The sequence below is a fragment of the Bufo bufo genome, chromosome 8 (assembly GCF_905171765.1).
Source record: "Bufo bufo chromosome 8, aBufBuf1.1, whole genome shotgun sequence".
NCBI classification, from domain to species: domain Eukaryota; kingdom Metazoa; phylum Chordata; class Amphibia; order Anura; family Bufonidae; genus Bufo; species Bufo bufo.
Genome location: NC_053396.1, coordinates 176118874 through 176144694, shown reverse-complemented (window position 1 = coordinate 176144694; position 25821 = coordinate 176118874). Strand labels below are relative to the sequence as shown.

The window sequence follows — 25821 nt, the reverse complement described above, 5'->3', positions numbered from 1 at the left end:
TAATTGTGTGTGTATGTACTATGTGAATTCATCACAGGTTGGGGTCATGCTGCACAACCCTCGTTACAATCCCTAAAGAAAGTCAAAAATTTCCTCTAGAACTGAGCCCACTGATTTTCAAGGCAGAACAAAAAAAAAGGTCATTTCTCTGCAGGATGTGGCTGAACTGGTTGCACAGGTGAAGGTTTGTAGGGCGTGATGTATTGGGAAGTATTCAGTGCATTAAAGGACTAACAGGTTCGACTTGTAGTCACATGGGTGTCTTATCTGTAGTAGAGTTGTTCTGTTGACACAGGGCGTACCCATAAGGGGTGAGACTGATCCTCCCCTCCCTAGTGACACTGTCATTCACCTTGTCACTCTCTCTTCTTCTTCTTTCTTGCTCGCCCCACGCTGCACTGCTGACAGTAGGACCCATCGCAGGTAAAGTACCATATACTGATACCGATAGGGTCTACTACCCTCTCACTGTGACCAACTAGACTTAGATGGTGTAATACCATTGAGTTGTGATTTTTACCTGTACATACCTGAATTGTTGACAAAGCTTATGTGTATGTTTCAGTTACAGTCACGTTAGATGGTAGAGATTTTTCACTCTCTAAACGAAAATTATGCCAGTGCTTAAAGTATGAGCAGGACTAGCAAAGTATAGCTACAGGGCGAGTGCAAAAGGTACACAGCAAGGGCAGAACCATGATAATAAGCAAGTAAAACAGATAGGAGAACTTTGGGTCAATGAGTTTTAAATGTGATACTAAGAGGGTGCCAGATTTGTGATCTTTCTCCCAGGAGCTCTGCAGTAAAGATCCCTATGACATTTTTTCTACAGGTGATATCGTTCCTCTGACCAATTTCCATCATGGGTAATAAGGTTGTAAGGGATAACTTTGAATGGGTGTATACAGACCAACCGCATTCGGACAGAAGGAAAGAAATTTTGGGTGAGTACAGATTGCAAAACATGTCTGATGTATGAAGCTATGTTGATTTATTAATGTATATACATCCTGCGCTTTATGATCATGCTTGGAAGCAGAACATAAAGTGGCATTTTGTTTTGCCCTCTACATACAAAGGAGGTGTTCATTTTGTAGGCCGTCCTCATTATTCCCAAGATACACTCCTTAATGATGTCACCACTTATTTGCTAGTTGAATAACTCAGCATTACGTAACCAACTAAGAAGGACTAACTCAATCAAATGACTTAGTGCTTGAAAAAAGTTGTATTTAGTTTATTATTACAAAGTTTCATAATCCAGGTTTACATAAGCACGGTGAAACTTCTTTGCGACAGCCACCAGTGAAGTTGCATTGAAAAGTGGTCTTCTAGGGGGACGGGCCTCTCAACAAATCTGGCCTCGATACCTAATATACCGTATGATGGAACAGAAAATTGGGCAATGGAAATCTGTTCTGGATACGGAAGTGGTCTTCTCAAGGAGTGGTCTTTTGGAGAGTTTTAACTCTACTACTGTTTCTGCCGTACTCCTTAAGTGTGGCAAAGTAAATTATGGATGATGTCACCATCCTCTGCTGGAAGTGAGGGAAAAAACTAAATACTGAACTCTCCAAAACTGGCATTGGGAGGGTGCGATGGACCAGCAAGAAAACAGGAGGGAAATATCTTTTTGAACTTGAGATCTATAAAAATGTGGTTGGTAAAATGCCCAGGTCCTGGTGCATTTATGCGGGTCACAGAAATTATCTAGCTGCTGGGCAAATGCTTGTTTAGGCGAGTACTGTTTCTCCTGACTTCCCTCATAAACATGATCGCTGGGCTGCCACTCCTAGTGGCAATGGATTAGTCATGTTGAAACTTAATTGGCTTGAATACTCTGTCCCACTGCCATCAGGGGACCATTGGGTTAGGGCTGTATTACACTGGTGAGGATCGGATGCATGATCTCTAACAAGCGTTTTGTAGGAACGCTCGTAAGAATGATCTGATCTGCCAACTACCCGATAAACAAGCAGCGGCAAGTAGTGATTCTGTATAGGGTTGAGCTATGGCATTAGTGATCGCTCCTCCCCATACTATGGAGGATTTACTGGTCCTCTTTACTAATGTGGCTGCAGCTAGAATCTTTCTAAAAAGTGACGGGGGTCTCTCCTAGTGGGGCTTAGTGGAATAAGAGTGGCTTCTCAGGAAAGGGACAGTGCCCCAATTCGGACGTAAAATTCTGTTTCAACTTGAGCCAGCCAATAGCTGTTATAGAGTAAGACAAAAGTGTCTATCCCTGCCTGAGCCCCTGTGATAAATCTGGTGGAGGTCTACAAAGTCTTTCTAAAGACCCCCATACACCTTAGTGTATTGTCACCCAAACCCTCATTGAACTTTGGGTTTGGCTGACAGTGTAATGTGTGTGGGGAAGTCCACACTCTCCCCCGACAGATGATGTTGAGGGAGAGAAGGATCGGGAGAAGTGAATATTTTTCCCCGATTCATTTGGAGATAAGCCACCTCCAGAACTGTCTGCAGCGTCTTTCTCCCCCCCCCCCCCCCCCCTTTATTGAATATATAGACACATTTGACCGAGGCGAACATGTATGGGGAAGTTGGGAGGGAATTGGGAGCGATAGCTGATGATCGGCAACTATTGAATTTATGTGGCCACCTGAGGTTTAGGACATCTACAGGATTAGTAAATCTGCCCTACTCTTTACAGGACAGCAGATCTCTGTTTACACAGGACAATAATTTTTGGTGCCAACTGAAAGTTACAATCACCCGATTGTTTTCTCGTTTATCAGCTGATCGTCAGGACATTTACACATGTCATATATCGGAAAAGAGCGTTCCAAGGAACGATCATGCCTGACAATCTCCATAGTCATCGGCCATGTAAAAAGATTTTAGCTGGTTGCTCAACCAGGTCAAGCAGCTGAGCCAACGCAAGGAATGTTATCACAAAACTGATTATAACTCTCATTTTCCTATTTAACCAGTCCTGTAAAATAAATACACCACATCCCATCAAATCTAGATAAAAAACGTGTCCCCGAAGTTGGCTCTGTATGGGCTCTTTGTACCTGCCACTCTGTATCAAAGGGTTAAAAAGAATCCATTTTAATTAAGGCTTTTCTGCAAGTGAATAAACAATCTCCCGGGAATGAGGGCGATTATTTTGGTTCAGTAGTCCTCATCATCTTGAAATGCACTGGGAATTTGTACAATTATTAACCACAGAAAAGGTACTACAAATAGTATGTGGTAACTCCCTCCAGAACATATACCGTAGATAACAATTTCCATAAATTATGTTCACGCAATGATCGAATCTAGGAAAAGTGGAAATATAACTTACCAGGAAAGATTAAAGGACCTTAACATGTATAGCTTGGAAGAAAGACGAGGCAGAGGGGATATGATAGAAACTTTTAAATACATAAAAGGGAATCAACAAGGTAAAAGAGGAGAGAATATTTAAAAGAAGAAAAACTGCTACAAGAGGACATCGTTTTAAATTAGAGGGGCAAAGGTTTAAAAGTAATATCAGGAAGTATCACTTTACTGAGAGAGTAGTGGATGCATGGAATAGCCTTCCTGCAGAAGTGGTAGCTGCAAATACAGTGGAGGAGTTTAAGCATGCATGGGATAGGCATAAGGCCATCCTTCATATAAGATAGGGCCGGGGGCTATCCATAGTATTCAGTATATTGGGCAGACTAGATGGGCCAAATGGTTCTTATCTGCCGACACATTCTATGTTTCTATGTTTCTATAAATAGTAAAAAAAAAATGCCATTAAAATGCCAAATGTGAACCTGGCCTTACAAGGTGAAAGCAAATATCTCTTGTCGTTCGAGAAAATGATTTGCGTGTGTAGGTAACGCTCTCCAGGTCCAGACTTGCTCAAGAACAAAAGGATTAAAAGTTACAAATAGGTTGTATTAATGTCAGCCCTACCGGAAGTGAATAAAACCTATTAATGGGTTGTTTTGTGACAATTATGGTCTACCGCGTTTCTTAGATGACCATAGTGTCCGGTTTAGTGAACTGTAGGAGATGCACCAGTACAGGGGCGGACTGGGAGCTTAAAGAGGACCTTTCATGGGATTATAGGTTACGAACTGGTATGCTTACCAGATAGAGCGGCCCCTACAGATTTACATACCCAAATTTGTCAGATCATTTGCCATTGTGCTGAAGGATTAGAGAGTCAGTTTTATTTTTAAAGTGTCTCCCTGGTCAGCCAGTTGAGTCTGACATGTTGCTGGTGGCGTCAATTATATGCAGATCGGTGGGGATCTGACACCCGGGACTCCCGCCGATCGGCCGATTGAGAAGGCAGCGCCGCTTGTCTCTGCTCACCAAGCACAGCGCTGTACATTGTATAGTGGCTGTACTAGCTAGTGCAGCTCAGTTGCATTCACTTCAATGGGACTGAGCTGCGCCTAGGCCACGTGACCGATGAACGTGACGTCACATAACCTGCTAGCTGCAAGAGCCGGTGCCTTCTCAAACAGCTAATTGGAGTCGGAACCAATAGGAGGATAGGTCTTCAGTATAAAAGTTGCAGACAGTCACAGTGGGACACCATAGACTATCATTATAAAAACTGTTGCGGGACTTAGGGCGCATTCACACGACTGAAAACCGGTTACATTCATTCATCTAAATGGGGTTGTTCTGGCAACAAGCACATAGATTTCTGCAAGCCCCGTTCAGATGATTGGAACTGATTTTCTGTGGTCGAAATCTTGGTACAAAATCTGTCGAGTGTGAGGGCGCCATCAAGGGAAAATGAGTGAATAAAAGACCAAAATTTCAAAAAAAAAAATAGTTGAATGAAAAACAATGATTGCTGGTTGCTAGCATGTATGGCTTCCTATGAGAACATTTTGTAGATCGTAGTGTATTGTTTATTCCAGTTATACCCAACCTGTGGCCCTCCCACTCCCAGCATGGCCGGACAGCCTACAGCAGGGCATGGTGGGAGTTGTAGTTTTACAACAGCTGGAGGGCCGCAGGTCGGGGCATCCCTGGTTCATTTCAATTGAAGTTCCAATGCTAGTTGACCATGGGGCAGGTCTATTTTTGCACCAGTATCATTGTACAGAAGGGTCTATTGATGCACTGGACAATTGTACGTGGGGAGATTCCAAAAAATGGCAGCGGACAACACTAGATATTATCTCGCTTCCCCTGGGCGCAGAACGGACGGGTGTCATTTGTCGTCATGGAGTCACTGGGCCTCAAACAAAAGCTGCAATCAGTTGTTGTCATGGCAGGTGACGGCTGCTAGTTTACACTTCACAGGTGTCATGGTGGACAATTGATATGACCCGTACAGAAATGTGAGCTGTCTTTGTTCATAGGATTGACACTGTATCAAGTTTACTAAATAACTTATTAAACGCAAAGCAAATGATAGTAATTTAGTCATTACATTTTAATTACCTGTGTATACAATTACCTACTAATGAGCCCAATAAGAGTGGGTGCAGTCACACCTAGGTTTTTGCTGGTGTTTTTTTGCACTTTTGTGTTTTTTGTTACTGACTTTTTATTGTCTTTCTGGTTTCTTTTTTAAAAAACACGGCATGCCAGAGCCCTTAGCGCCTTCTCTACAGGGGGGAGACGGCATTAGGCTAGAGGGCAGGCACAGGAACTTCACCAGTTTGCTATCGTAAATTAAAAAAAAGTTGCAATCCCCGGGTGAACACCATTTCACCTAAATCTAGGCACTAATGTGGTTTCTACTCCGTCCTCGCCACTTTCTGAAAAGGGGACGTGATGGGGCAGACTACAAGTGGGGCTACGAAGAAAAAGAGAAATTCCAGCATTCAGGATAAAAACCTAGATGTTTTCTTTATTCATAATGGTCACAACTCACATACATGGACAGCTTCTCCCTCCACCGCTAGGTTGACATGTTTCGGACTTGTTAGTCCTTACTTGTAACCTCATGTGTGAGCCACCCACACAGCCGAAATAATCCCAGGATCTCAAACTGAGGCTGGAATTAACCCCTGTGTGACCAGTGCACACATACTACATTTATTTTACCCCTTGTGCAAAAGTAAATATCAAAAGTCGTTAAAACCATAAACTCATAGAAATATATATGAGTACTTGAATGGCTGCGATCCAACATAGCACTGGTTTAAACTTGCAAATATGTGTCTATATACATACGGTAATAAAACGCACTGTGTGAAACTGACCCTATCCACCCCGATCCCACATATGATGTTAACGTGGATATATATGCAGACCCACATGTGAACAAAAACAGTACTGCTGGATCTGCCTATTAAGAACTTTTTCTTTATAGCAAATACCACAAAGAAGTATAATTGGCTATGTTAAATTTTCCACAACAAACTTAAATAAACATATGAATTATTTGAGATTTATTTTATATCATAATTAATGTTGTTTATATTTTTTATTTTTATTTTTAGTCCTCAACTGCATGAAAAAAAAAAATTCTATCGTATTCACTCTCAATCCACTGGTGTGTACATTATTGTTATTAAATTATACTTGAGATTAATTACTCTTATATAATAATTATTATAATTATACCTTAATTTCAGTTTGGACGCGCGGACTGCCGTAGGACACGCCTAATGTATGACCAGTCCTGCGCATTGTCATAAATTTAAGTAGACCCTCTGGGGATATCAAAGACGGCACAAAACGTCGGGCATTGATGAGTTCCCCCCGCTGTTTGCAAAATACGCCTGCAGGTGGTCCAAGAAAAAAAAGGCAAATGCAGTTATTCTGCCTCTTTTAGCCCCCCCCCCCAAAAAAAATATTTGCTTTGGCGTTTTTTTTGTGTTTTTTTTTTGCCACTTTAAAAATCATATCACCTTGCCGATCCCCGCTGTTGCGTTCTGATGGCGCGGCACTCCACTTCCTGTTTGTTTTTATTTATTTATTTTACCCACTTTATTTATTTTAAAGCTCTCATGCTCAACACAGCATGGAGATGGCTGGGAATACCGCTAGGCCAATTACTAGCTGCAGCAGTGACCCGCCTCCACCAGCGATTGGCTGAGCACCATCCCTAGCCACTTCCTGCCATGTCGAGAACAGGAAGTAGAGCGCAGCAAGGACCTGGGTAACGTTGGAACGGCAGCGGCAGGGGGCTTGGCAATGCAAACAGAGGATCGTTTAATTTTTTAAAATCATGTGCAGGCCCCCGGGAGAGCTTTTGTAAAGTGATGGAGTACCCCTTTAAATGACAAAGAAGACTTTGGGGGTGGGAGTGGTGAAATAATGACATAATTAAGCTCATGTGGGGGGAAGGGGATCGTTATCTCTATGACTGGTCAAAGTACCTGCCTGAACGATTCTACATATTTACTTAGTTACTCCTCAACCGTGTGTCATAGCTGCACCTGACCCGCACCTCGCCATGTGGCTATTGTTCTAGGTCCCGTAGTAAATGTCAGATATGATAGGAGCTGTGTGGGGTATGTATATGGCTGAGAGGTAACATGATACAATTATATGGCTTAATTGCCAGTTCTTCATTCCAGCAGAGCAGTCGACTTCTGCCTCTATCTATTATCCTGATAAATATTAGCAAACTCGTGATATTAAGATGCCAGGTACAGTCGCTCCCATTGATTGGCATCTTCTGTATCAAAGTCACTTATTAATGTGAGCACTTTTACGAGTGGATAAAAACTTGATTTACTCCTAGGCGACTCCTAGGGTTGTGTCATCCATAGCAATTGATACCATTTCAGAGAAATATCCAAAAACCACCCAGGCAAAACCATAGCGTCGTTGCTGTAATTGCAGAAACCCGCGGCAGTAACCATGCAAGATGTGAACACAGCCTAAGGGCTCATGCACACGAACGTATTTTCTTTCCGTGTCCGTTAAGTAGTTTTTTTTGCGGACCGTATGCGGAACCATTGATTTCAATGGGTCCGCAAAAAAAACAGAAGTTACTCCATGTGCATTCTGTTTCCGTATGTCCGTTCCGCAAAGGGATAGAACATGTCCTATTCTTCTCCGCATAACGGACTAGGGTAAGACAGTTCTATTAGGGGCCAGCTGTTCTGTTCCGCAAAATACGGAATGCACACGGACGTCATCCGTATTTTTTGCGGATATGTGTTTTTGCGGACTGCAAAATACATACGGTCGTGTGCATGAGCCCTTAAAGGGGTTATCCGACCACCCCCCCTATGCCCAGGGCCCTCACACACAATGTTCTTACCTCGCTCCCCATCACCCGCGTCGCTTCTGAAGCCTGCATGGCCGCCGCTGCATCTCCCCATTGCGCGTATAAAAAACATCTGGCGTAGGGCAGCCGATAGCAGATCGTCAGCCTCATCCACGTCATTGGCTGCCCCACCCCAGATGCGTTTTTTTTCATCCGCACGATGGGGAGATGCAGTGGCAGCGATGCGGGTGACAGGGAGCCAGGTAAGTACATTGTGTGTGAGGGCATATGGGGGGGCATTTCGGGGGTCGGATAACCCCTTTAATGGGGTTGTCTAAGATAACTAAAAATCTCAGACAAGCCCTATAAAGGTTTAAAATAATTGTAAAAATTTAAGTCCTCGTTCACATTTCCGTGTCAGTGTCACGTCCGTGAAAAAAGCTTACGTGTTTCATCCGTGAAGATGTCCGTCAAAGATCCGTGGTTGGTCTGTGTGTCCGTTTTTACCATCCGTGTGTCATCTGTAATTCACTGATGTTGCTCAGCTGAAAATTAATTTCCAAAGAATCTCCTATCAGCCTTCAGTGAAAAAAGTCCCGTTCAGTTTTCAGCGCAGGCAGGAAGCGTCCTACCCTCACTGCGCCTGCGCCAAATACTGAACGGGGCGGCGCAGGCGCAAGATTTTCGCAGTAGACACGGCCGGCGGGAGGAGAGCAGCGCTGCCCTGGCCCTGTCACTCAAGAGAAAAAGGGCGTGAAAAGAGGTGGGCAAACGGAGATCAATAAGAAAATTTATTTTTAGCCCGAGATAAAGTCCCCAAAGAAGATATTTATTTTATGCACTTATACAGTATATCACTACTATATTGCACAGCGCTTTACAGACATTAGCATCAAGCTGTCCTCAATGGAGCTCACAATCTAAGTTCACTATCAGTATGTGTAGTGTCCCACTTATGTGTGTATGGGCCACTCCAAATTACTATATGCCCTTTCACAGGGGCGGACACAGGCAGCAAAGGGCCCCTGTGCAAAGGATGTATCTGCCCCCCCCCCCCCCCCAAACCAAACATACAAATATAAACATATATGTGCAAATAAAAATCATCTTGTGAATATGTTGACAATATGTATATATATTCTTTTCATACTAGGTCACGCCTCTAACTCTGCCCAAAGCATAACTATACACACCCAGTCCCCTTAATGCCCCCAAATAGTAATTATTCCCCCTTTATGCCAGTACATAGTAGTAATGGTCAGATATGTGCCCCCTCACAGTAGTAATGGTCAGATATGCGCCCCCTCACAGTAGTAATGGCCAGATATGTGCCCCCTCACAGTAGTAATGGTCAGATATGCACCCCCTCACAGTAGTAATGGTCAGATATGCGCCCCCTCACAGAAGTAATGGTCAGCTATGCGCCCCCTCACAGTAGTAATGGTCAGATATGTGCCCCCTCACAGTAGTAATGGTCAGATATGTGCCCCCTCACAGTAGTAATGGTCAGATATGTGCCCCCTCACAGTAGTAATGGTCAGATATGCGCCCCCTCACAGTAGTAATGGTCAGATATGCGCCCCCTCACAGTAGTAATGGTCAGATATGTGCCCCCTCACAGTAGTAATGGTCAGATATGTGCCCCCTCACAGTAGTAATGGTCAGATATGTGCCCCCTCACAGTAGTAATGGTCAGATATGTGCCCCCTCACGGTAGTAATGGTCAGATATGTGCCCCCTTCACAGGAAGTTAAAAATATATACTCACCTAGTTCCTCTTGATCACAGTTCAGCCACTGGCGCTCCACAGCAGCAGCAGGATGTAGTGTCACACATTGCTCTGCTGGTCTGTGTAGGAGGAGGAGCAGATTCCCGGCCGCACCGCTCCTCCTCGTACACAGACCAGCAGTGTGATGTGTGACACTACATCCTGCTGCTGCTGTGGAGCCAGGTCCATATTTAGATTTGATGCTGCCCTAGGCACTTTAGTGCCAGCTTTCCCCCCCCCCCCCCCCCCCCCATGAAGTCCATAGCTGATCGTAAAATGTTCCCTAGGCCTTCAGCTATCCCTCAGGACTCCCTCATACACTTGGACAATTATAGGACTGACCTGTTACATGTGTGCTTGGCAGCTGAAGGCATCTGTGTTGGTCCCATGTTCTTATGTGCCCGCACTTAAATCCCCTTCTTCACCACCCTCCAACACATAGTCCCATATAAATAACATCACTCCTTACCCTCCAGTCTTCTAAAATATCCAGTCCCATGTAAATAACACCAGTCATCTCTCTCCAATCTTCTCCAACATATCTTTCTTACAGTCTTCTATAACATACAGTCCTATGCAACTGACACCCCTCCCCTCCCTTCAGCCCCTCTAACATACAGTCCCAGTTAAATAACATATTTCCCTCCCACTAAGCAGGGAGGAGGTATAATGGGGAGAACCACATCTCCCAGCATTTCTCTGGCACTTACATTCATTCCATGGCATCACAGGTCTCCACTGCTGAGCGCTGCCTCTTTCTGCACTGGTCACATGACGGTGACCTCATCACAGGTCCTACCTCCACTTCCACTGCTGAAAAGATCACATGACTATGATGTCATCGAAGGTCCTTCAGCTATGGAGTGTAGACACAAACGGGCAGCAGATTAGCAGTAAGTGCTAACCAGCCCCCCCCAAACTCCGCCCCTCCCGACCTCCACACCAAGGTGCCCAGGTTACCCTGTTAGCAGAGGTAGGGAATGAAAAATATGATAACATAAAAAAATAAACGCCTCTGCTGGCACTGGGATGGGCCCCCTCCCTTGCTGGGCCCCTGTGCAGCTGAACCTGCTGCACAGGCGGTATGTCCGCCCCTGCCCTTTCATGTCATCTTGCACTAATCATTGTATTTTCCTTTGTCAATGCTGCTCAATTCCTATTACAGGCTGGTGAAATGCATTAACCAATACTAACTCTAACACCATTTATATAGGCCAGCCATAGGAAGTTATAGTTAGTTAGATTAGGAGTGAGGAGTTAGGAGAAGAGGAGACAGACTTCAGCTACCTGAACTTTTGGAATCCAGAAGTAGGATTTTGTAATCCTACATTGTAGAGTCAAGGCCAGGCAGTACTTGGACTATAGTTAAGACAACCTTTTCAAAGAATGGAACAGAGAGTTTGCCTGCCATGAGGTAGACCGCATGCCTAAACACGTGTTCAACTGACAGCTAACCCTTCAGCTTCTCCCATATATATGCTTGCTTGGCTTAACTTGGCCAAGCATACATATATATTGAATGGGGAGAGGGAAGAAAACTGCTGCAAGACACTTTTGGCAGCAGCTTATGTTCCCGAGAACAAAAAGATCAGGCAGTTGGCCAATCCCACCAAAAACGGCAGGTTCAGATGATAAAGATCTTATTTTTCCACTAAGATTTTAATCTCACCCCATCACTTTATCTTTTGCATTTGTCTTCTTTTGAATCACATAGCATTGAACATTCACCAATTATATTGTCACCTATTACACTGTATTGTTTGTTTTTTCCTTCAGCCAAATACCCAGAGATCAAGAATTTGATGGGACCAGACCCACAGCTTAAATGGACTGTCGCCTGCATGGTTCTTGTTCAGATTTTTTGCTGTTATCTTGTCAGTGATATCTCCTGGAAGTGGCTTTTCTTCTGGTCCTATACCTTTGGAGGTGTGATCAACCATTCATTGACTCTTGCTATTCATGACATTTCTCACAACATTGCTTTTGGTAACAAGTCAGCACGTTGGAATCGGTATTTTGGCATGTTTGCTAACCTCCCCATTGCAATGCCCTACTCAACGTCCTTCAAGAAATACCACATTGACCACCACCGGTATCTTGGGGGAGATGGCCTGGATGTGGATATCCCAACAGATTTTGAGGGGAAATTTTTCTGCACCCCCATACGCAAAATAATTTGGCTCATTATACAACCACTCCTCTACGTCTTACGCCCATTATATGTTAATCCTAAACCCATAACCCATTTGGAGATTATCAATGCAATTGTTCAGTTTTCTTTTGACTTTTTGATCTACTCATTGTGGGGATTAAAGCCTATCGTGTACTTACTGGGTGGATCCATTTTGTCAATGGGTTTCCATCCAATATCTGGACATTTTATTGCTGAGCACTACATGTTTTTAAAGGGCTATGAAACCTATTCTTACTATGGACCACTCAACCTCTTAACCTTCAATGTTGGCTACCACATGGAACATCATGATTTTCCAAGTATACCTGGCAGCAAGCTTCCAGAGGTAAGACTACATCCATTTCATATCTGTTTTTGAGGTCAGAAAGCCACCGTACACATTAAATAGTTATCCAGCAATGCCAAAATCGGCAGGTTTGCCTAACGTTAATCAAAAATATATGACCAACTTTGTTGGACTATCTTTTTGAGACACTTTGGGATAATTTATTATGACCCCCTGTAAAAAAAAAAAAATATTGTCGTAAAGAAGTCACAAAACTTGGTTTGCAACTTTTTGAATGCCATCGTGCCTAATTTTAGGCAGAAATAGTGTTTTTACGCCTCCACCACCATTTTATGAAAAAGGGGACTGGTGTAGGCAGAACCATCAGTCCTGCACATTCACTACCATTTTCACCAGTGGCATAAATGACGATTGAAATCTACTCCAGCTAGATGCTGGGGTAGATTTCAGTGTAGGCGCATGATCCACCTGATGATACATCTAATCAGAGGGGGCTCTAAACTTTGTGAGGCCTTAGGCGAAACTCGAAAACATGAGGCCCCTACGAACACAAGATATTCTCTATCCACAGGATAGGAGATAAGATGTCTGATCGTGATGGGGGGGGGGGTGCGCCCCGATCTGCTGCCCAGCGCCCAGAACGCCGGCTCTGCTAGGCTTCAGAACGGCACGCCCCCTCCATTCATCTCTATGGGAGAGACAGAGATACAGCGCTCGTTTTTCTCAGACTCTCCCAAAGAGATGCATGGAGGCAGCTTGTTGTCGACACAGTACAGGGCTTATATCACAGTGCATATTAACACTCTGCATTAACCCTGGTTATACTGAGATGTCACAGTGCATATTAACCCTGTACTGTGATGTCACATTGCATATTAACCCTGGGCTGGCTGTACTGTATGTGACATCAATGTGCATATTAACAGTGACTAACAGTACAGGGTTAACATGCAAAGTGAGTGACATGACAGTACAGGGTATACTGGAGTGGGCACTGGGCAGGGCGGCAGCAGTGAGACACACACACACCTTGGGCTTATATTCACTGGTCGGGCACCACTGTCTGTCTGTGGGCGGAAGCCAGACACGGGCTGAGGTGAGGGCCCTGGCTCCTTCTTCTTCTCCCCTGCGTGGCTGTGCAGCGCTCTAGGGGCGGGGCTGGCAACGTTCAGAAGACGTGCCTGTGCGCAGGGGCGGACTGAGAACTCTCAGGGCCCCCGGGCAAAATAGATCAAGGCCCCACCCATGTTCCGCCTCCAGCCACGCCCATGTTCCGCCTCCAGCCACACCCATATCCCACCTCCACCCCGCGGTCGCACCGCGATCGTTACGCCCCTGATCTCATCACTACAGAAATACAGCGCCCCATACCTCTTACATCCAGTGACGTCTACTTTGATGTAGATGTTCTCTGACCTCGTCTTCTCCTTTCAGACCAGACCACCATTTTGTCGCCATTTTCCGTCTGCAGTTTGACCCAAAAAAAAATCTTAGTTTACTTAGTTACTACTTTTCCATCATCCTCCTATCTTCTGGACAAATCATCCTACTACCCCCAATACTGTGCCGCTGTGCTCCCCAATACTATACTGCAGAAACAGATAATACCCCTGATAATACTAGTACCACACAGAGCCCCCATATAAAATACCCCTTCTTTGTGGCCTCAGTAGAACCCCCAGAGTGCCCCATAATAATGTGCCAGTAACAAGTGCCTCTCCCACCCACGTGCCAGTAACAAGTGGATCTTACTCCCATGTGCCAGTAACAAGTGCCTCTCCCCCCCCATGTGCCAGTAACAAGTGCCTCTCCCCCCATGTGCCAGTAACAAGTGCCTCTCTTCCCCCCATGTGCCAATATCAAGTACCCCCCATGTGCCAGTATCAAGTACCCCCCATGTGCCAGTATCAAGTGCCCCCCCATGTGCCAGTATCAAGTGACTCTCTCCTTCCCCCCATATGCCAGTATCAAGTGCCCCCCATGTGGCAGTATCAAGTGCCTCTCTCCTTCCCCACCCCTATGTGCCAGCATCAAGTGCCTCCCCCCCCCCCCCCCCCCCCCCATGTGCCAGTAACAGATAGTCCGAAAAAAAAACTTTTACTAACCTCTGCTGCGATGCAGGCCTCTTCCGGCCTGTGTCCCGCACCGTACGGCTCAGGCGGCGCGATGACGTATGAATCGGACTCTGATAGGCTGCTCATACAAGGCCCGCAGCCCATCAGAGGAACAGGGAAGGGAGATGCGGACCAGAACAACGGTCGTGTGCATGAGGCCTAAACTGAATGAACCTGCTTGCGAAATCGCGCATTTTTCACTGAACGCATCTGGACCTAATCCACTCACGCTCGTCTGCGAGGGGCCTAAGGCTGGCTGTAAGAATTACATGTACCTGTCGGCTGGACGCTACAGGTGTCACCTAGCCCTGCTGTTCTCACTGTTCTGTGTGTGTCCAGGACTGGAGAAGAAAGTGATTAACCAGTGATGACGCCACTTTTCCTTGCTGTCAACATCAGCGGGTTCTCATTAACCACCTCAGCCCCCAGTGCTTAAACACCCTGAAAGACCAGGCCACTTTTTACACTTCTGACCTACACTACTTTCACCGTTTATTGCTCGGTCATGCAACTTACCACCCAAATGAATTTTACCTCCTTTTCTTCTCACTAATAGAGCTTTCATTTGGTGGTATTTCATTGCTGCTGACATTTTTACTTTTTTTGTTATTAATCGAAATTTAACGATTTTTTTGCAAAAAAATGACATTTTTCACTTTCAGTTGTAAAATTTTGCAAAAAAAATGACATCCATATATAAATTTTGCTCTAAATTTATTGTTCTACATGTCTTTGATAAAAAAAAAATGTTTGGGTAAAAAAAAAATGGTTTGGGTAAAAGTTATAGCGTTTACAAACTATGGTACAAAAATGTGAATTTCCGCTTTTTGAAGCAGCTCTGACTTTCTGAGCACCTGCCATGTTTCCTGAGGTTCTACAATGCCCAGACAGTACAAACACCCCACAAATGACCCCATTTCGGAAAGTACACACCCTAAGGTATTCGCTGATGGGCATAGTGAGTTCATAGAACTTTTTATTTTTTGTCACAAGTTAGCGGAAAATGATGATTTTTTTTCTTTTTTTTTTTTTTCTTACAAAGTCTCATATTCCACTAACTTGTGACAAAAAATAAAAACTTCCATGAACTCACTATGCCCATCACGAAATACCTTGGGGTCTCTTCTTTCCAAAATGGGGTCACTTGTGGGGTAGTTATACTGCCCTGGCATTCTAGGGGCCCAAATGTGTGGTAAGGAGTTTGAAATCAAATTCTGTAAAAACTGACCAGTGAAATCCGAAAGGTGCTCTTTGGAATGTGGGCCCCTTTGCCCACCTAGGCTGCAAAAAAGTGTCACACATCTGGTATCTCCGTATTCATTAGAAGTTGGGGAATGTGTTTTGGGGTGTCATTTTACATATACCCATGCTGGGTGAGATAAATATCTTGGTCAAATGCCAACTTTGTATAAAAAAATGGGAAAAGTTGTCTTTTGCCAAGATATTTCTCTCACCCAGCATGGGTATATGTAAAAAGACACCCCAAAACACATTCCCCAACTTCTCCTGAATACGGAGATACCAGATGTGTGACACTTTTTTGCAGCCTAGGTGGGCAAAGGGGCCCATATTCCAAAGAGCACCTTTCGGATTTCACTCGTCATTTTTTACAGAATTTGATTTCAAACTCCTTACCACACATTTGGGCCCCTAGAATGCCAGGGCAGTATAACTACCCCACAAGTGACCCCATTTTGGAAAGAAGAGACCCCAAGGTATTCGCTGATGGGCATAGTGAGTTCATGGAAGTTTTTATTTTTTGTCACAAGTTAGTGGAATATGAGACTTTGTATGAAAAAAAAAAATATATAAAAAAAATCATCATTTTCCACTAACTTGTGACAAAAAATAAAAAATTCTAGGAACTCGCCATGCCCCTCACGGAATACCTTGGGGTGTCTTCTTTCCAAAATGGGGTCACTTGTGGGGTAGTTATACTGCCCTGGCATTTTCCAGGGGCCCTAATGTGTGGTAAGTAGGTAAATGACCAGTGAAATCCAAAAGGTGCTCTTTGGAATATGGGCCCCTTTGCCCACCTAGGCTGCAAAAAAGTGCCACACATGTGGTATCTCCGTACTCAGGAGAAGTTGGGGAATGTGTTTTGGGGTGTCTTTTTACATATACCCATGCTGGGTGAGAGAAATATCTTGGCAAAAGACAACTTTTCCCATTTTTTTATACAAAGTTGGCATTTGACCAAGATATTTATCTCACCCAGCATGGGTATATGTAAAATGACACCCCAAAACACATTCCCCACCTTCTCCTGAGTACGGAGATACCAGATGTGTGACACTTTTTTGCAGCCTAGGTGGGCAAAGGGGCCCATATTCCAAAGAGCACCTTTCGGATTTCACTCGTCATTTTTTACAGAATTTGATTTCAAACTCCTTACCACACATTTGGGCCCCTAAAATACCAGGGCAGTATACCTACCCCACAAGTGACCCCATTTTGGAAAGAATAGACCCCAAGGTATTCGCTGATGGGCATAGTGAGTTCATGGAAGTTTTTATTTTTTGTCACAAGTTAGTGGAATATGAGACTTTGTATGAAAAAAAAAAAAAAATCATCATTTTCCACTAACTTGTGACAAAAAATAAAAAATTCTAGGAACTCGCCATGCCCCTCACGGAATACCTTGGGGTGTCTTCTTTCCAAAATGGGGTCACTTGTGGGGTAGTTATACTGCCCTGGCATTTTCCAGGGGCCCTAATGTGTGGTAAGTAGGTAAATGACCAGTGAAATCCAAAAGGTGCTCTTTGGAATATGGGCCCCTTTGCCCACCTAGGCTGCAAAAAAGTGCCACACATGTGGTATCTCCGTACTCAGGAGAAGTTGGGGAATGTGTTTTGGGGTGTCTTTTTACATATACCCATGCTGGGTGAGAGAAATATCTTGGCAAAAGACAACTTTTCCCATTTTTTTATACAAAGTTGGCATTTGACCAAGATATTTATCTCACTCAGCATGGGTATATGTAAAATGACACCCCAAAACACATTCCCCACCTTCTCCTGAGTACGGAGATACCAGATGTGTGACACTTTTTTGCAGCCTAGGTGGGCAAAGGGGCCCATATTCCAAAGAGCACCTTTCGGATTTCACTCGTCATTTTTTACAGAATTTGATTTCAAACTCCTTACCACACATTTGGGCCCCTAAAATACCAGGGCAGTATACCTACCCCACAAGTGACCCCATTTTGGAAAGAATAGACCCCAAGGTATTCGCTGATGGGCATAGTGAGTTCATGGAAGTTTTTATTTTTTGTCACAAGTTAGTGGAATATGAGACTTTGTATGAAAAAAAATTAAAAAAAAAAAATCATCATTTTCCACTAACTTGTGACAAAAAATAAAAAATTCTAGGAACTCGCCATGCCCCTCACGGAATACCTTGGGGTGTCTTCTTTCCAAAATGGGGTCACTTGTGGGGTAGTTATACTGCCCTGGCATTTTCCAGGGGCCCTAATGTGTGGTAAGTAGGTAAATGACCAGTGAAATCCGAAAGGTGCTCTTTGGAATATGGGCCCCTTTGCCCACCTAGGCTGCAAAAAAGTGTCACACATCTGGTATCTCCGTACTCGGGAGAAGTTGGGGAATGTGTTTTGGGGTGTCTTTTTACATATACCCATGCTGGGTGAGAGAAATATCTTGGCAAAAGACAACTTTTTCCATTTTTTTATACAAAGTTGGCATTTGACCAAGATATTTATCTCACCCAGCATGGGTATATGTAAAATGACACCCCAAAACACATTCCCCAACTTCTCCTGAGTACGGCGATACCAGATGTGTGACACTTTTTTGCAGCCTAGATGCGCAAAGGGGCCCAAATTCCTTTTAGGAGGGCATTTTTAGACATTTGGATACCAGACTTCTTCTCACGCTTTGGGGCCCCTAGAATGCCAGGGCAGTATAAATACCCCACATGTGACCCCATTTTGGAAAGAAGACACCCCAAGGTATTCAATGAGGGGCATGGCGAGTTCATAGAAATTTTTTTTTTTTGGCACAAGTTAGCGGAAATTGATATTTTTTTTTTTTTTCTCACAAAGTCTCCCGTTCCGCTAACTTGGGACAAAAATTTCAATCTTTCATGGACTCAATATGCCCCTCACGGAATACCTGGGGGTGTCTTCTTTCCGAAATGGGGTCACATGTGGGGTATTTATACTGCCCTGGCATTCTAGGGGCCCTAAAGCGTGAGAAGAAGTCTGGAATATAAATGTCTAAAAAATTTTACGCATTTGGATTCCGTGAGGGGTATGGTGAGTTCATGTGAGATTTAATTTTTTGTCACAAGTTAGTGGAATATGAGACTTTGTAAGAAAAAAAAATAATAATTCCGCTAACTTGGGCCAAAAAAATGTCTGAATGGAGCCTTACAGGGGGGTGATCAATGACAGGGGGGTGATCAATGACAGGGGGGTTGATCAATGACAGGGGGTTGATCAATGACAGGGGGGTGATCAATGACAGGGGGGGTGATCAATGACAGGGGGGGTGATCAATGACAGGGGGGGTGATCAATGACAGGGGTGGTGATCAATGACAGGGGTGGTGATCAATGACAGGGGGGTGATCAGGGAGTCTATATGGGGTGATAACCACAGTCATTGATCACGCCCGTGTAAGGCTTCATTCAGACGTCCGGATGCGTTTTGCGGATCCGATCCATCTATCAGTGGATCCGTAAAAATCATGCGGACGTCTGAATGGAGCTTTACAGGGGGGTGATCAATGACAGGGGGGTAATCAATGACAGGGGGGTGATCAGGGAGTCTATATGGGGTGATAACCACAGTCATTGATCACGCCCCTGTAAGGCTTCATTCAGACGTCCGGATGCGTTTTGCGGATCCGATCCATCTATCAGTGGATCCGTAAAAATCATGCGGACGTCTGAATGGAGCTTTACAGGGGGGTAATCAATGACAGGGGGGTGATCAATGACAGGGGGGTGATCAGGGAGTCTATATGGGGTGATAACCACAGTCATTGATCATGCCCCTGTAAGGCTTCATTCAGACGTCCGGATGCGTTTTGCGGATCCGATCCATCTATCAGTGGATCCGTAAAAATCATGCGGACATCTGAATGGAGCTTTACAGGGGGTTGATCAATGACAGGGGGGTAATCAATGACAGGGGGGTAATCAATGACAGGGGGGTGATCAGGGAGTCTATATGGGGTGATCAGGGGCTAATAAGGGGTTAATAAGTGACGGGGGGGGGGTGTAGTGTAGTGTAGTGGTGCTTGGTGGGACTTTACTGAGCTACCTGTGTCCTCTGGTGGTCGATCCAAACAAAGGGGACCACCAGAGGACCAGGTAGCAGGTATATTAGACGCTGTTATCAAAACAGCGTCTAATATACCTGTTAGGGGTTAAAAAAAACACATCTCCAGCCTGCCAGCGAACGATCGCCGCTGGCAGGCTGGAGATCAACTCTCTTACCTTCCGTTCCTGTGAGCGCGCGCGCCTGTGTGCGCGCGTTCACAGGAAATCTCGCGTCTCGCGAGAGGACGCGCCGGCGCGTCCAGGAGGAATGAATCAACCACCTCCAGGACGCGTCTGTGCGTACAGCGGTCCGGAGGTGGTTAACTATCGCTCATAAAATCTAATAGGGCAATAAAACAGATATTGCAAATAGAATTTATATAGAACTGCCCAACAGTGGAGGTGATTATTATAGAGTATGAATCACAAGCAAAGGATAATCTAAAGATGTATTAGCGTTTTTTTATTTCAGGTTTTAGGTAGTGTACCAATTAATGCTTACACTTTATCTTATGATAAAACTACTACGAGAGGCGGAAAGTCAGAGAGATGATGGCCTCAATAAATCACTGCCGCCAACTCCTGCCTTAAGCTGGGCATATACCGTACATTTAAATGCTTTGGCCGACTCCCTCCCGGCTTCCCCATACACATATATATTCAGTGTGGCCAAAAGTCTTTGTGTAGTCAATGGGTAAAGAGGAGAAAACCCCTTCCAGACACTGCTGGTGGAGGCATATCTCCTGGGAGAGCAGAAAGATCAGTCGAAAAAAATGTCGTTTTGCCTGATCCTTCCTTCCCCCCAACATCTTCTGTCAGGGGAGCATAGGAATCTCCCAATACACATTAGGTTGTCAGGTGAATCCGCCATTCTTGGCGGGTTCGGCCAACAATGCAGTAATGTGCATGGGGGCCTTTACAGCCACAAGCACAAAAGAGGCTGACAGGAGCAGTAGACCAGGTTCCAAAGTTCATCTAGGCTTTCAGGTAGGACAGGTTGATGGACTTTGCAGTCAGCACGCAATTGATCTTGTTGTAAAGCATTACCTAACTGCATCGTAAAAGCAACAATCTCCTTGAGTTCAGCCATGATGCAATCTTTTCCATCCTGAAGCTGTGCGCTGCCAGCAGCCCGGAAAAAATAAGACCAGGGAGCGGTGAGTAATACCAGTGCTAGGACTGGAAGCATCATATTCACTGCTCCCTGGGCCCGTGAAAATAAATCCATTTGTCCTACTCACCAGGCCCCTTCCTGAGTTATGACCGCTCCCCCTGCGTCCGTGGTAGCTACAACCCCTGCCTAAATGAGTATTTTAATGAGAATGTACTTACGTAAAAATGTCCCATCTAGCATTTTTTAATGGTGTGGACATGAGAATTCTTACGGTAGTCCATACATAGGACGCATACAGCGAGAAATGGCTCCAGTCCTGTGTTTGGGGCATTCCCATTTAAAGGAAAGGTGTTATCAGAAAACGACCAGTTGTTTAAAGGGGTTGTCTCATTTCAACAAGTGGCATTTATCATGTAGAGAAAGTGAATACAAGGCACTTACTAATGTATTGTGATTGGCCATATTGCCTCCTTTGCTGGCTGGATTCATTTTTTCATCTCATTATACCCTGCTGGTTTCCATGGTTACAACCACCCAGCAATCCAGCAGCAGTGGTCGTGCTTGCACACTATAGAAAAAAGTGCTGGACTATGCACACTCCCACGGTCTCAACCACCAAAGAGGCCGGCGCTTTTTCCTATATTGTGCAACCATGGCCACCGCTGCTGGATTACAGGGTGGTCATAACCATGGATACGAAAAATGTAATTAGAATTGTTTAATCTCCATGTCTCTGTCTATTTACAACCAAAAAAATCCTAAAATCCTGCAGCTTCTGGCCACTAGCCTTAAAGGGGTTCTCCCTGGACCCCTGCAGATCAACTGTTTGAGAAGGCGCTGGCTCTTGCAGTAGTGCCGTGGCCTTTCGTAACCTTAAATTCAATGAGGCTGAGCTGAGCCTAGGGCAGGGTTGGGCAACCTCCCGTGGCACACCATCTGTTGTGACACTACAATTCCCAGCATGCTCCATTTATTTCTATGAGAGTTCTGAGAAGAGCAGAGCAAGTATGCATGCTGGGACATGTAGTTTCACAACAGATGGAGTGCTGCAGGTTGCCCACCCCTGGTCTAGACAATGTGACCGATGACTGTGTTACATGGCTTAGGCAAAACTACGAGAAGGCCGCGGCGCTACTGTGATTTAAAAAAAATAAAAACACAAAAAATTCTAAAAATAAAAGTAGAACATAAAAAATGTCATTTAAACAAGTTTTTTTTCCTATGATAACATTCTCTTTAAAGGGGTATCGCTAGGATATGCCCCCATTGTCTGATAGGTGCGGGTCCCACCTCTGGGACCCGCACCTACAACTAGAACGGAGCGGGGAGAGCTGTGGCTGGAGGACCCCGGATTCCCCCCCCAAAAGCGCACCCCCTCTCTCCCCCCCATACCAAATTCTCAACCTAACCCCTTTCCTCCTAACATTACGTATATGACTCCAGAACATACAGGGTAATACAGCGCCACATACCTCTTACATCCAGTGACGTCTCTTTGATGTAGATGTTCTCTTTCCTCATCTTCTCCTTTCAGACCTTCAGACCAGACCACCATTTTTCAGCCATTTCTCATCTCTGCAGTTTGACAAAAAAAAAATCTTAGTTTACTACTTTTCCATTATCCTCCCATCTTCTAGACAAATCATCCTACCACCGCAAATACTGTCTCTGTGCTCCCCAATACTATACTGCAGAAACAGATAAATCCCCTGATAATACTAGTACTATCCAGATAGTGCCCTTTATTAATTATTGGCACTCAGTGTCCTAAAATAACTGCGCCCAGCAAATACTGCCCCTGACACTAATAGTGTAAATGTAACGTCCCCCAAAAATAATTGTGGTAAGCTGATACTGTGCCAAGGTGCCCCCACAGTAATAGTGCTCCCCAAAGTCCCACCAATAGTAATAATTCTCTGCTAGAGCACACATGGTAGTAATAGTGCTCCTACAGTGCCCCCAACATGTCCCCACTGTTCCCCAGAAGTAATAATGCTCCCATAGTGCCCATACTAGTAATTATGTTCCCCATAGACCCCCAGTAGTAATAATTCTCCTTATAATGTGACAGTACAAAAATGCCCCCTTATAATGTGTGCCAGTGCAAAAAATACCCCCTTTTAATGCCCCCAGTTGAGCTATTGTCCCCATAGTGCCCCCATAATGTGCCAGTATAAAATACCCCTATATAGTGCCCCCCAGTAAATGCCTCATAGTGTTCCTCTCCCCCCTTCCTCCTAGTGCCCCCATAATGTACCAGTATAAAATACCCCATATACAGTGCCCCAGTAGATGACCCCATAGTACTCCTCTCCCCCTTCCCCATAGTACCAACCATAATGCCCCTATACAGAGCCCCCATATAAAATACCCCTTCTTTGTGGCCTCAGTAGATGCCCCCATAGTGCCCCCCAATAATTTCCCAGTAAGAAGTGCCCCCATAGTGCCCCCCAATAATGTGCCAGTAAGAAGTGCCCCCATAGATGCCCCCTAATAATGTGCCAGTAAGAAGTGCCCCATAGATGCCCCCCAATAATGTGCCAGTAAGAAGTGCCCCCACAGTGCCTCCTTATAATGTGCCAGTAAGAAGTGCCCCCATAGATGCCCCCATAGTGCTCCTCAATAATGTGCCAGTAGGAAGTGCCCCCATAGATGCCCCCCAATAATGTGCCAGTAAGAAGTGCCCCCCATAGATGCTCCCCAATCATGTGCCAGTAACAAGTGCCCCCCAATCATGTGCCAGTAACAAGTACCCCCATAGTGCTCCTCTCCTGTATTGTAACATCTAAAAAAAATAAACTCACATACTTACCTCCATCAGGCTGGCAGCGATGCGATGCAGGCCTCTTCCGGCCTGTGTCCCGCCTGTACTACTCAGACGTCATTGCGCCGCCTGCACCGGCCTCTGATAGGCTGCAGGCACTAGGCCTGCAGCCTATCAGAGGAACGGGGAAGGAAGACGCTTCTCCCCTGCCTCACAGCATCCATCTGTATCGCTGTCCTGAGGACGGCAAAACAGATGACTACGGAGTCACCTTGTCACCAGGGCCGCGCCGCCTGAGGCGATTGCCTCACCTCACCAAATTGGCGGTGTGGCACTGAGTTTCATGCTAGGAACAGTAGAAAAAACTCTGAATTGGGGCCTCCGCATAGCCAGGGCATGATCGACCTGCGGAAGGCCCAACTAATCTATCAGTGAGGAAGGAAACCAAGTAAGCACAGGAACAATACCATCTCCATGCAGATTTTAGGGTAGATTTACTAAGCCTGTAGATGGCGTTTGACCGGCTGTCTAGACCTGCACCAGATCTATCACAGGGGCCCGGCTCAGGCTGGAGGATACATGTGGTGCAGGGATGGACACCTTTCTATGACTCTGTACCAACTATTGGTTGACTTACTTTGAGACAAAGTTTTACGCCTGCTTTGTGGCACAATTTTTGCCCAAAACGGCACATCTTAGGCCACGTCCACTTTCGCATAAAGCCATACCCCTTTCCAGCAAGCCATGCTCCTTTTAAGACTAGGAGTGGAAACTTTATCTAAACTTACATGTGTCAAATTGCGCCACTTAGTAAATGTGGGCCCTCATAACCGTAGTTGTATAGATATCTCATGGAAAATGATTACTGCCAGGACATAGGTGGTGCTACATAAATCGACAATATCATTTATTTTTTGCTCATGAAGAAATGGGGTGCTCTTCCATACTCACATATACATTCCATATTTTATAGCAGGACATGTATAGCCAGCAGCAGTGGCATAACCCAACCACGGTAAAAGGTGGCCCAGCGCTGAACTCTCTTCTCTTGCTTCCCATGATGAAATCTGAGCATTTTCCTGTAGCTGCCACTAGAGGGAGCTCAGCATATAGATTTTTACTGTTTCTATGGCAACTGTATAAATCTCCATGCACTCAGCTCCCTCTAGTGGTGACTGCAGGCAGACAGTTTTATAATGTACTGTATGAGGGGGGGATAGGAGATTTAGAACAATATGGGATAGATTTATCAGTGTAATATGGTGTTCAGATTGAGCACCATATTCATAAATCACCTGTTTTATGAATCCTCCATTTAATAAAAACATAAATTTGGCAGAAATCTCATGTAGAGAGGGCCCCTCTGATATATGTGTATACCTCTGACCAGCAATATTGTCTTCTGTCTTTTAATGGCAATCATGGCTAAACTAACTCTCAATTTTTGTCCTTTGCCACCGTTCACTTTATCAGGTCCGTAGAATTGCTGCAGAGTACTATGACAACCTGCCTTACCACACATCATGGGGACGTGTACTTTGGGAATTTATATTCTGCAAGGAACTCGGACCTTTCTCCCGGGTGAAGAGGGAATGTGAGCTGGCCAAGAAGGACTAAAAACTCAAAAGATGATGAACTAATTTATTTCTTTGTCAATGCAAATATTCTGTATGTATTCCGTTTTATAGACCTGATGTGTCATAGGGAAACGATCCTGAGAACATAGGGCTTTGTGTGTTCTCCATTCTGAGCTTCCCTGCACATCTCTCACCACTAAATGTCTAAATGTACTGTATATTTTCCCATGTAATTAAGGAGGCCATGAAGGTATCAGATGATGACATGAAGTATTTAAAGCTCTTCGGCCAACTTCTAATAGGACAGGCAGGATTTTTTATGGACTTAGCCAGAAGACCAATGAGGTTCATGTGTCCAAACTGTTTTAGACAATTCTCAGTCCAGAAAATTTCTACCTCGATTTTGTTGTGGCCAACTGGTGCACGAAGGAAGAACATGGTAGTAACTACACTTTGTAATGATGTGATGAGACACTGAATGCAGTGTAGTTCCGGTATTTGGTCATCAGTACGATGGTGTTTTTTATGTGGCATTTGAAAATGTTTATATTAAAATTTGCTACTAATATCAAGAAAGACAACGGATC

The 25821-nt window shown here is 44.7% G+C and overlaps 1 protein-coding gene across 1 annotated transcript; it reads left to right on the top strand.

The window, feature by feature from the left end:
• Window positions 1-225: 225 nt before the first annotated feature.
• Window positions 226-25815, top strand: LOC120977424 (sphingolipid delta(4)-desaturase/C4-monooxygenase DES2-like). Its single transcript, XM_040405378.1, has 4 exons — window positions 226-423; window positions 833-944; window positions 11679-12421; window positions 25131-25815. Exons 2-4 carry the CDS (start codon window positions 863-865, stop codon window positions 25272-25274), a joined length of 969 nt encoding a protein of 322 aa, XP_040261312.1. The 5' UTR covers window positions 226-423; window positions 833-862; the 3' UTR covers window positions 25275-25815.
• The last annotated feature ends 6 nt before the right edge of the window (window positions 25816-25821 follow it).

Bases quoted from the DNA above. Each gene is read 5' to 3' on its own strand.
- LOC120977424 (XM_040405378.1), top strand. From the start codon at position 863: ATGGGTAATAAGGTTGTAAGGGATAACTTTGAATGGGTGTATACAGAC. The intron at 945-11,678 runs GTGAGTACAGAT...TTTTTCCTTCAG, and splicing joins CAGAAGGAAAGAAATTTTGG to CCAAATACCCAGAGATCAAG. The intron at 12,422-25,130 runs GTAAGACTACAT...TCACTTTATCAG, and splicing joins CTGGCAGCAAGCTTCCAGAG to GTCCGTAGAATTGCTGCAGA.